Consider the following 12,500-nt stretch of genomic DNA (forward strand, 5'->3'; position numbering starts at 1 on the left):
AATATTAGAAGTACAGCTCATTTTGATTTCGGCTCGACGGGCGAAAGATTCACGCTGTCGAAGTCCATTACTCGTCGCTTTTAAGATTCCAGATCTTTATGTTTCACCGCCTGTCTTGACGTTCCATTCTTGAGCTCCATATGGGTATATTTTCTTTAAAGATGTACTAAAACGCCATTCGCGTTACAATGACTTTCGACGCCATTACAGGTTAATTGTGCAGAGCAAGCTACGCATTACCCCAGCCCCCTCAAACCTAACAAAATACGCACAGAAGACTCCACGCACAAAGACACCACTTAGCAGGGGAGTGACAGGCAAGACTTTTCCCGACACGGAAAAAAATAACAAAAAAACCCACGAAATGAAAACCGAGATTCCGACTGGGTTTGGCAACCCAGTAATTAGTACTTAAGCTTACACGTACAACATTCCTGACAACCCACTGAGAATATATGAAATGTACAGTATTTATGGCATAAAGAGTTGCTTATATTTAATGTTTGTCAACTTTCCGAAGATACAGTTAGTGAAACTTTCAATCCATTTGCATCCTCTCTACAGGGCTTCTGATAGGATGCGGAAAAAAATTAAAGATTATGCGGAAAATTTTGGCCATATTATGCATAAACATGCGTTGATTATGCGGATATTTACACATTTATAGAACTAATAATTAGGCCCGTCCAATATATTTACATGCTTATGGTAAATCAGGACTCGAAATTGCAACCAATACAGTCGCTTTTTCCCTTTGCGATTAAGATATCTGGCCGAGTCGCCAATTTGCGACCAGCATTCACCATTAAAATAAAAGGGTTAGTAATCTGCATTTTGCCGAAACTTTTGCTAAAAGAAATAAAGTGATAAAAAGATATTTTGTTTCTTGTCATGAATTTTGTTTCAATTTGGAGATATGGAGCAAAATTGTGATGTGGTTGAACCTCGATCCATTCCCTCGATCATTCATCATTTTCAGCGGGTTTTTTACACATACGTATTGCGGGCTCTTTGTTTTGTACAACTTCATCGCAATGATTGTCCCTACTTTACCAGAGTTACAAATGATGCAATTTAATTTGCTACTATACCTTGCGGCTAAATTTTCATACCTTGTATCTTTTTTAAAAAATTCGAGCCTAGGGTATGTTATGAAAACGGTTTAACTAGAGTCCAGGCTCATTCCCGAAAAATGAGTGGAAACTGCTTACGAACTTTCATCTTGCGAACGAAATGGCGTGTTTTCTTCAATGTTCAGGAAAATAAGCGTTTCAAAATAGTCAATCTCTTTGGCTTTTGTGTTTGTGAGGGTGGTAAGCAGCTGCTTTATCACTAATATCAGGCATTTCTTCAGTTTTATGCGGAAAATATCATAATTATACGAAGGATGCGGATTTTAGGGAATTATGCGGATCCGCATCGCCGCATCCTGTCAGATGCCAAGTCTCTACCCTTGACTGCAAACTAAAAAAAATAGCTTCAGTATGCTTCAGTGGTTACAGGAAACAAAACTACAGCTTTATGTTGTGGTCTTCATTGATGGAAAGTCGTCTTTTAGTGTTTTGAAGTTTGACTAAAATAGTGCAACACTGCCCCTTTAAGTAGTATTATTTGGTGGAATTCTCTGTATCTGGTTCCATGTTTTAAGGCCTCTTTTGTCCTTAATCAAACAATTTCCACAGGATTAAATAAAGTACCAGTATTACTTCTTCATAATTAAACTATATTAATTAATGTAGTCAAGTGGGAAAACACCTCATACACTGTAGTCTAGAGAATGCACAGGCAAAGTTAATTCCCACATACCGGTAACTGACATGAGAGCTATAGTACCGGTATTCATAACAATATGGAAGAACAACAAATTAGCCAATATCAAAAACACCATAATACTATCTATTTGTCCCTCCAAAGTATTTACAAGCATTGTTTTCAGTTTCTTTTGGGACCATTATAAGTCCCAGGAGAAAATAAAAACAATGCTTAAAGCACTGTTACACTGTGATATGTTTCATGCAACTTGTCGGGCCACAATGTCACCAAAACATTAATATTGCAAGACAAGTTGTACAAAACATTTCACAGTGTAACAGCGCCTTTATGCAAAATTTGGGGTGACAAACTAAGAGTATTACGGTATTTTTGATATTGGCCACTTCAACAGACAAAAAAAGGTCAACAAAATCATTTGATAAAAATAAGCACAATTAAACTATCAGCACCATGAAAAGAACATATTTGATTTTGGGTTTCCACTGAGCCTAAATACTTTCTAGCAATGAATTGTTCTAAAGCGATCAGGTTAGTCCGACTTGCAAAAGAAATATTCGCAACTGAGTTTTTTGCAACTTTCTATTATCAGAAAACACATTTTTCAATTCATTGCACAGGTGGCTAACACAAACTCACCTGCGGCTTTCAACAAAAGAAACGAAACAATTACGTTTTGAAGTTACAACTCAGTAAGAAGAAATTTTGGAGCTTAAATGAAAATGGTCGATGGTCAAACTAAGTACGATAGCGGTGCCATTACTTAGTATAAAGCAGAACAAGTAATGGCACTGTTTTTGACATCTGCGGCCGTCAAGCCGTACAGACCAAAGTAAGTTTCACATTTGTCAGCTGTTAAGCCCATCAACATTTGAACACAAAAGGAACTTATATTTTCGAAAACGGAGCGGGAAAAGTATGAAATTATTTAAAAAGCTTACCTTAACAGCTTGTGCGTGTGTGAGTCCATCGAACTTAGTGCCATTTACTTGTATAATATGATCTCCAGGCAAAAGACCCTCCTTTTCTGCGACTGATCCCTCATCTAAAGACGAAACATACAAGCCGACGCCATGCTCGGCTCCTCCGCGAATTGAAAAGCCAAACCCAGCGTTTGAAGGACGTTTTATAGCGAGTTGTTTGATGGGGTATTTTGCATTCTTGGAGGAATGAAGTTGTGTTATATTCGGTAAATCTATACCCGAATCCGATGCATGACTTTGAAGATTGTTCCGCAGACTTAAGTAAGGGTTCGGGCGAAAATTTCTGGGCGACCGAGCCGGCGATTTCGGAGTATCTCGTCGTCGAGGGTCTTCGAATCCTTGATGCCAAAGTCTATGAAAAATCTCTCTGTCCCTGTGAGGAACGATTTGCCATAACAGCGGGTACACTTCTCTCTTCCTTGCTGTATTGAGCACCAACTTCAAGGCCACAACAAGATTGTTTACATTTTTCTCTCTCTGATATTGATTTAGTGACTGAATTAAAAACGCTCGCTCGTCGTTGTTGATAACATCAATTAGAGCAGAGTGCAGCTCGCGAACGTTTTCCGAAATTTTTCTCGGTTTTCGACGATGTTTTTGTTCCACTGATAGAGCTTCCATTTCTCCTAAGAGTTCACAATAATAACGGTTGATGTCTACGCCATTATTCAGTTGCTCATCAGAGATTTTGACAATATCGGATGCACAAATTGGAAAGAATTGGATACGCGTTGGCGTATTTTCTCAGCCCAAACAAATCTCTTGTGAAGTCAAGCAACCGCATCAATCACGTGATACAGATAGGGTAATGTGTGACTGGTTTCCGGGTGCACGCGATCACTGTAAATATTATTTTCGGCTCTTCCATTTGGCATTCTCCTTTGGTTCCTTTTTGAGGATCTTCGCTAGGTTTCCCTGCTCGGAAACGTGATATTTCGATGGTAAGTACAGTTTCGCCCAGTTCAGGCAGTTATACGCCGGATAAATCACTATCCAGGGACGAGTCATGGCGAAACCAACTGCGCTATCCAATGCATATGGACAGCTGTGATTTGTCGGGTGGATAGCATTATCCTCCTTTTGAACAACTGGGGCCAGATGTATTTATATTTTCTAACGGTCACCTCAGTCGAATTTCCCAACCATGGACGGTCACCGTCAAGGATCAACGCTAATCTTCTTGTCGTGCCGTGTCGACCTAAAGCTAGTGAGCAAGAAAATAATCGTAGATTAGATAACAAGGAGCAAGAATTAAATGTTTTCGAATTTGGGCATCCCGTTTTTGTACTAGACACATTGACCGTTTGACACCTTAAAGTCATCGGCCAACGTATTTAACTGCTCGGCCACTTATATGCGTGTATTTTTATATGCCTCGATCGTTCTGCAAATGATACCGCTACAAGAACACCATTAGTAGCTGCGAATTCTGCAATTACTCCCAGCCTTTCTTACTGTTTTAACACTGGACGCTGAAGTTAACAGGCCGATGTGTTTCGTTTCAGGACCAATCCCATTTTTTCGTTCTGCGCCGACTCGGTGACTGAGAATTGCTCGTTGCTGGTGACCGTTCGCTTCCAGGATATTACTTCCGCCTTTCCAAGAATCCGAGTTAACATGAAGATGACTCGTTCCTAAGTGTTTAAAGAAGCCCAGAACAGAGGACAATGAAATGCCCAAAACAAAATTGTCAAAACAGCCTGTTAAAGGAAACAGATAATTTCTGCTCCAAATGTGGCTTCGATTTGCGGCAAGTATCTGCTCAAAGTGAAAATGCTGCGCTGTTGGAAGATTCCAAACAAGTGGCGGAAAAATGTGATGATGTTCTTGAATGCAATCCACAAGCCTGTGGTGGTAAGTTTTGAGAGCATACATAAGCTTGGATGCAAATTAGATGTATCTGAGAAGTTCGTCAGCAAATTATAAAATGATATCAATTTATATGCGCGGACGTGAATTTTGGACGGTACGGTGATGACCGAATTACAAAGATGTTGACGGTAATTTTAGTCTTACTGTTCATGATGCCGGCTTACACAAATTAAGCCAAATGTTTAACTGTACTAAGAAATATTAATTGCAAATTCAAGTAATTTTTGTCACAGTTAAAATGCCTTTTCTGCCAGCAGCTTTCATTTTGTTTTCCGTGTTAAATTTTGGTGTCAGGTTGTGTCGCCCCATCGCCTTGTCGCCCCAAGTTACGTCGCCCCAACTTTTAAATACTCTATATAACAATTATTCCATGAGCCCGAGTTGGATATGAAGTGATAAAATAACCAATGAGCGCGCAGCGTGAGTTGGTTATAATCACTTCATATCCAACAAGGGCGAATGGAATGGGAAAATATCCATACCCTACCACAGGTGGCATGAGTATTTTAACCCCCCCTTGCCTTCAGAAATTCCAAAATGCTTATCCCCCCCTTGCCCTCAGAATTCCAAAATCGCTAACCCCCCCTCTCCTCAGGAATTTTCCACTTTTGTTTCAGACCCTTTGGAATTCCTGTTCGTCTGCCTAAAACTTCAAACGAACGAGAAACTTGCACTTTTTCCCTCTGCAAAAGAATTCTGTTCGCAATTTTTAGTCAGACGATCAAGCAACTCAAGTTTGTTAACGTTAGTACACCGTAGCTATTCCAAGCATTATCTTTAAGCTGCTTACCACCTAATAGAACTTTTTGTTTTCCATTCAATACCGTAATATTTTCAGGAGTAGATCGTATTGATACCAGTGGACGCTGACAAGAGTAAAGTTTACGATCGATATTCCGTAACCCGCCATATTGAAAATTTCCCTCATTGATTAACTGCTGACCACTAGTTATGCAGCATACGTTTTACAAGCAAAACACAATGAGTACGAACGGACCGAATGGGTACAACATGTACAACATATTTTTAAACCCATAGTTTTACAATAACCCTTAGGGGCGAAAACAATGTTTCACATGTATATGCTTATGTTGTATTTGAAAAATAATTTTGTAAATTCAAGACAGAAATGAATCTTTCACTTTCTCAAAGACAACAAGACATACTCGTGAGTACTTTCATGACCGGTAAACAGATGTTTGTATTTTGCCTTTATGTTTATAAATACATGTACAAGGCTAGCAGTGAGCTATTAGAGCTTCATCTGGCGCAAACGCGCATAAGCGAGAAGTGTCTGCCCGAGATAATTGGCTTGAAGAAACTGCAGTATATCACTGTTCCCCCAGAAGATGTCTTTGGATTTGGCAGGAGTGGTGTGTTAGCAATAGCAAAAAGCTCTCTGTCCCTGAGGACATTGAATTGCCAAGAAGGCTACCTTTTTAACCAAGAGGAAATATCGCAGATTAACCACTGCAATTGCCAACTGTCAAGTTTAATAATCCCTTACGCCTTTGTTGATGACAGCACATTCACATAACTTTATTATTGAAAAACTGGAGAACTTAACCTATATTTGCGTGTGCGAGACCAGCGTTTCACTGGCTTGCGTGAACCAAATCAAAACCATAAAGCAGAGTTTAGAGATTTGTTGGAATGTGAACCATACACCATAACAGCAAACATTTGAACTGGAAACAGTTTCAGTATACAGTAGAGTGAGTTTTGTAATCGATCGAGTCAGTCTTTGTTGATGTTTTTGGCCTCATGTGGATTTGTGGCCCTTTATTCGTAATTTGGATTTTACAGAACTGACAATTTTTTTTCTGATGACAAATGTATATGGTTCAACTAAGTGTTGAATGCATGTTGAAGCAAATGTTGAAACCGTTTAAACCAGCCTTTATGTGATAATAATTCAAAAATGAGGGAACAAATCATGCGTGTGCAAAATAACAAAAACATCTTTGTTCGTAGGTGATAAAATAAGCTGCAATATTTGTAGACAGTCAGCAGTTGTCATACACCTCTTGGAATGCTAACTGTTTCAAATAACACAGTGCATAACCCTGGTCACTAAATTGAAAGCTTAACCCTAATTACTAAAATGCGGGCAGTGTCCCTAACCTTACATGAAAGCTAATCATTCAAAATAAGTGCTCACTGTAACCCAAATCACTCAGCTGAACATTTGACCCTAATAACTAAATTTTTTGGCCTTTAATAGCACCAGAGAGAAAAAGTTTACCCAGTTTTTGAAACATTTACCTAGTTAGAAAAAAATTACCTAGTTAAAAATAAAATCACCTGGTTAGAAAAAACCTAACTAGTAGAAAATAAAAATTAACTGCAGCATATATATATACATATATATATATATGGAAGAAAAAGACAAATAAACTACAAGTTCATCCCTGCAAGCCTGTTTCGGGGTCACCCACTCATCAGGGGATTTAATGAGAATGACATATATATATATATATATATATATATATATATATATAGAAAGTTCTTTGGGCTGTCTGACCCAGTGGAGATAGTGGCGTTCCAAAAGGATCCTTTTGAGATTCCCAGTCCAGTGTAAACTGATGAAGGTCTAAGACCGAAACGTTTTTGAAATCAATATATTTTTTACTTTTTAGCTTCCAAAAGTTGTCCGTCCTCTTACTCTTTTAACTGTATATATATAATTATATATATAACTAACTGCAGGCAGTACTGTTTCGGCCTTCTGGGCCTCATCAGTGCAGTGCTGAGGTCTAGGATGGAGGTTAAGCTTATATAATAAGGTTAAGCTTATACATGTATAATATAATTATTTTCCCTTAAGGTAAACAGATTTTCAAAGAGCACTCAACTGTTATAGGAGCAGTGTATAACTCTTCTTGATCAGTTCAGGACTTCAGCAGGGGTTTCAATAGAAGCCGGTTACCGGCAGTATATCGCCGCCTGCTTTGCCTCTCACCGCTGGCTAGTTTGCCTTGATTTTTACTAAAAATGCTATCATGGATGGTTATTTCAGAAGTTATTGAAACCCCTGCTTCAGTTCAGGACTAAATAGGACTTCAACATTAACAGTCCTTAATGTTACCTCATGATTATGGTCACCCTTTGGCCATACGAAACAAAGTTGTAGTGATAAAACGATGAATCACTCCTGAAGTCTTGAAGTGATCAACAAGAATATATATAATATACATGTATGTATATATATGTATATTTTTTTTTCACAAGCATCCTACAAATTGTAGACCAAACACAGGAACACAGGAGAAAAGACAATTTTTAAATAACAACACCTACATGTATATTTAGATGGCAAACAGCTACATTTACCTTCATCAGGGTGGATGACTGTTACACCCTATAGTAAAGAGGGGGAGGGATGCTCGTTGTCTTGCTTAGGGGTTTAAATTTCGAATTTTGGTCTCTTTTAGGGTGTTCTGGGCAAGACGCAATCATATATAGTGGTGAGGGTCTCCTGTAGGGCTGGGCATAGAGAAATTTAAAAGTGTATATTAACGCTTTCATATTTCTTCATGTTGGTGAAAGTATTAGATGAAAATGGCTTTGCCATCATGAAAAATCGCTTTATTTTTTATTTATCTGCGTATTAATGTGGTCTCTTTTGGGGGTCAAAAAAAGCCTGGGCCACGCACAGATTGGTCTCCTTTAGGGGTTTCATTTTAAATTTCTGACGAGCATCCGTCCCCTTCTTATGTGGGAGTTCCCCCCCTAGGCTGTCTTCAATCAATTAACTTACTTGTGAATGCAAAATCCAAACTTGTGCCTCTTAGGTGTACGTTTGATTGGATAATTACACAAATTCTGTTCACAGATTGCCTAGTTTCTCTCATTGACTGATCGAGTTGTGAAAGTGATGTGAATGGGAGCTTTTTTATTCATTAATATTGGTTGTGAGCAAGATCAGTTCTCAGAGGGAAAAAGCATTCTTAATTTCCAGATGAAAAGTGCATATAAACATTGTTTATAATAAAAAGTAAATTGCACATACTTTTTTGGGTCGTCTTGGGGTAACCACCCCCTAAAATTGTCAAATTTATTGGCTAAACGTTTCTGCTTACGTCGCTAAAATGAAGATGTGTCAAAATGTAAGGCAAATATGCATAGCTGTTAATATTATTCCACAAGTTTGTTTCAATTTCCTTAAAGTAATCTACTTCTCCTGTGAAAGATGACTTCAGTTTGACTTCTTTTGGCATTTACCAGTACTTGGCCCAACAGCAAACCAATGGACCACTCATCAACCAATCCCTTGCACTGTTTATCCTGCCATTAGGTATCTGCATCAGAATGCGATTGGATTGGGTGTGCTTTCACTAATACGAAGACATCCTTTGGAGTAAGAAAACACTGTTATCACTGAAAGGCTGATTCTTTGACATGTGTATAGCCTACATGTATGGCTGCCAGACCTGGAGTTAAATTAAATTAAACAACACGTGGAAGAACAAGCTGAGATCTGAGCAAAGGGCCATCTAGGCAACTGATTCTGACTCTGTTTCACCTATCTCTATCAACTGCTTGTTTCCTGCTTCTGACATTAACCCATTGACACCTCAAATGCTCCCAGGACGCCCCTAGTTGACAAGTAAAATCATATGGCGTTAGACAGACTAAAATCTGTTAAGTCTCATTCCCAGGAGTCATTTGGCTAATTAAAGTATGATCAAACCAAATGTGCAAATCTCAGTGATATGATTTCTATGAAATTACATCATGAAGCTGAAGTTGCTCTCATCCGCCTTCTCAATAGGTTTTTGCATGTTCACTTTTTCTTGTGCATGACAGCCTTCTAGCAATCACGAATTCACGAAGTGCGCCAGTGAACCACCATGGGTAAGAGTTTTTGGGAAATCTGTCTATGGGAGAAATTTGGTTATGACGTCATGTCTGTCCGTCCGGCGCCTGCCCATACTGACTGTCAGGGTGGAGGTGGGGAGGAAGGGGAGCCTTTGGGCACAGGAGTGTTTGGGCAATTTTCCTTGGCGGGAAATCACGTGGAAGCGTTGCATTTGGCAACTCGCGTTTTTCTGGTGGGAAATCATATTGGTAACAAGCAACGGGATAAAAGAGCAGGAAAGTCGAAAACAAACGAAAGAGCATGAGAAAAGAGGCGACGAAATTTGAGAAATTTAAGGGAAGAACGCTTGGAGAAGCTGAGGAAGGAGAAGAAGAAAAAATTTCAATTAAGAACACCGTAAAGTTAAGAGCAATGGAGCGAGAGACAAAACACATATTTACAAAGGTTAGCTTTCAGGTACCGTTTTCCTTGCCTCGCTCTCTCGCAAATTTTGTAAAACTCACTAGAAAACGAAGAAGGCCTAAAAATGTTCGCAATTCTGTGTTGATATCGACAGAGATTCTGGCATTGCTGTTGTTCTAAACTGAAGAGAGGGGGTGTAAAGATTATCAGTCAAACGGAAAATGTTGTGAAAGAGATTACTAAGCATGTACATTGTAATTAATTATTTTCAGTTTTGGTTGTTGATTAAAATTGTTGGTTGTTGTTTGCAAGGCTTGTTTGTTCACTGCTATCAGTTCAGAGGTGTTTGATCACTGTAAACTGTATACACTAAGGACGATTAATTTTGTATGTTATGCAGAAGCATAATTATTTCCATAATAAACTATACTGCTTTCTGTGGTCAGAAAAGGGAGCTCCGCTTTATTCTTGGCTAAATCTATATACACTGTACATGTGTATTACATACTGGGGGAGCTACTAAGATTTAACTTCACAGTGGCTCAGCTAACCTAAAAAAATGTTTTCTCCCTTCAACAGATGAAGCTGATGGACAAAGGAAAAGAAAAGGTGAAGGAGCAATTGAGAAACCAGCAAAACGAAAGTTAGGTAACGATGGATCTGACCATCTTGAGCCTGCAGATGCAACAGCAACTGCTTTAGAAAACCTTGCCCTCCAGAAGAGTCCAGGAGAACCACAGGAGGGATCCCTGGATACAGAAAGTGAAGGGAAACAATCTGGCAATTTATCCTGCAGAGGCACAAGCTCTTCCAACAGCAGTCTAAAAGAGACCACTAATAAAAGTCCACCTGAAGGTAAACTTAGGCAAAATCTTCACAGGGTGTTGTAGCATTCTTTGCATTAATTTTAGTAAATCTTAGAATTTCTGTTTTATCATCTTCAACTGAATTGCTCTCAGTCTGTAAGCTCATGCATTATGGGAGCTCAGAGAATGAGCTATTGAAATCGTCATCCGAATTTGTTTTCATTACTTGTACATAATTAAACATTGATTGCATTTGACTGTAGTACAATTATTCAATACTTACATTATTATATGGTTGTGTGCTAACCATGTAAGCTTTCACCATTTCAGTATTTACAGAGTAGTTAAACAATGTATAGATTTCTTTCATAAAGTTATTACTAACAATGTGTTTTCAATGATGTATTGATTGGGATCCTTTGCAGCCTTGTATTGGGTAGATATTTTTACACAGGGCAATCTTTCATGTAAATTACAGCATGACTTCTTTCTTCAGCACATACAGGAAATGCCAAAGATGATAAACAGGATGCTGTGGTACAAACAACCAAAGACACAGTCCAAGAATCTTCAAATACTGATATTGGTAACACTAGTGCTTGTGAATCAGAAATACGATCGAGCAAAGCTGATGTATCTGACATGAGTCCTTCCCCCATGGATGCCAAACATGGACCTGTGGGTGATGATAATGGCAAGGTTGCTGACACAAGTGCTGATGAAGATAAGCAGTCACCAAAAGGTGGTGATAAACCAAGCAAAGGTGGCAAGGGCGATAGTGACGACAGTGATGAAGACGAAATGGATCCAGAGGTAGCTGAGGTTTTGTACCATTATTGTATGTGACTAGTTAATGTGTTTCAAGTGCCTGTGTGCAGTAAAAAAATAATATTGATGCTCTGAAAGGCCTTTTTAAATGACAAACATTTTGTTATTCCAGTTATTAATATCCATACCCACAGAAAACGGAATTTGTGTTTCATCCCGCTCCGCTCTGGATTTTCCAAGATTAACCTCCGGATGAATTGCATTATTTCGGCCCAATGGTTGGCCTGTTTGCATTGAGATCTGGAGATTCTGGGTTCAAGACTTGTTCTGACCTCTCCTTGAATTTGATCTTGGAGGTCCCAGTGTTTCAACTTCTCAGCTGCACCTGTAAATAGCCAACGGGTTTGTCTGTGGCCAGTTGGAATTCTTAAAGTTGTTGTTTCATTATTTATTACTTTTCATTGGCCCTGAAGAGCCCCGATGATGGGCAGCCAAGTAACGGAGCTATAACCATGCCAGCTGGGAGCTGCTCAATATGAAATGGTTTTAGAATCTATATGTGAAATTTGATAAAATTAATGTGAGTGAACATGAAATGAAAGCTAGGAAGATTATCCCACTTGGATAAGTAACTTTAGCACTTGCAAGCCAGCCTGAAAAATCTAGCCTTATCTACAAAGTCATATTACTGCAATGATCTTTCTAAATTTTATTTCATGTTCATTTTGTACTAGCACTTGGAAGAAAAATTATTGGCATTTTAAAAAAAGATCCTCGCAGTTAGTGATGTTGTAGTGGTTGAGTGAAGGGGTTATTACCTCAATGTTCCTAGGTTCGAGTCCTGAGAGTCCAGACATGGAGGTTCGGCTTTTAAAAGAAATATGCTTCTCACTTTTTGTGTCAGAGCGGTTTTCGTACTACGGTGTTTCAATTGAGTGTAGAAAGTAATTAGCGAATTGCTTTGGTTTTGCATTTACTTCACTCAGTGATTGGTTCAAAGTTCTCGCGCCATTTTTTCAACCAATCAGCCAAAACCAATCGTGGCTCGCGTAGTGGATCAGGCGGGGTTCCTAAGAT

General features: G+C 38.9%; 2 protein-coding genes across 4 annotated transcripts in view; one reads left to right on the forward strand and one right to left on the reverse strand.

The window, feature by feature from the left end:
* LOC138020888 (whirlin-like) overlaps positions 1-4,270 on the reverse strand; it is a 27,842-nt gene extending 23,572 nt beyond the window's left edge. The window contains exons 1-2 of one of the 3 annotated variants that reach the window (XM_068867795.1): positions 4,065-4,262; positions 2,712-3,957 (exon numbers count right to left, since the gene is read on the reverse strand). In XM_068867795.1, the coding sequence (XP_068723896.1) occupies positions 2,712-3,374 (663 nt within the window). In that variant the 5' untranslated portion in view covers positions 3,375-3,957; positions 4,065-4,262. Of the gene's footprint in view, positions 1-2,711 lie in introns of all 3 variants that reach the window. The other 2 variants (XM_068867790.1, XM_068867801.1) reach the window with 2 other exon arrangements.
* A 26-nt stretch (positions 4,271-4,296) lies between these two features.
* Positions 4,297-12,500, forward strand: part of LOC138021018 (E3 ubiquitin-protein ligase rnf213-alpha-like) — a 134,709-nt gene continuing 126,505 nt past the window's right edge. Inside the window, exons 1-3 of the mRNA XM_068867902.1 lie at positions 4,297-4,607; positions 10,429-10,704; positions 11,152-11,468. Of these exons, the coding sequence (XP_068724003.1) occupies positions 4,421-4,607; positions 10,429-10,704; positions 11,152-11,468 (780 nt within the window). The 5' untranslated portion in view covers positions 4,297-4,420. The remainder of the gene's footprint in view (positions 4,608-10,428; positions 10,705-11,151; positions 11,469-12,500) is intronic.

Source organism: Montipora capricornis, chromosome 2 (genome assembly GCF_036669925.1).
Source record: "Montipora capricornis isolate CH-2021 chromosome 2, ASM3666992v2, whole genome shotgun sequence".
NCBI lineage: Eukaryota > Metazoa > Cnidaria > Anthozoa > Scleractinia > Acroporidae > Montipora > Montipora capricornis.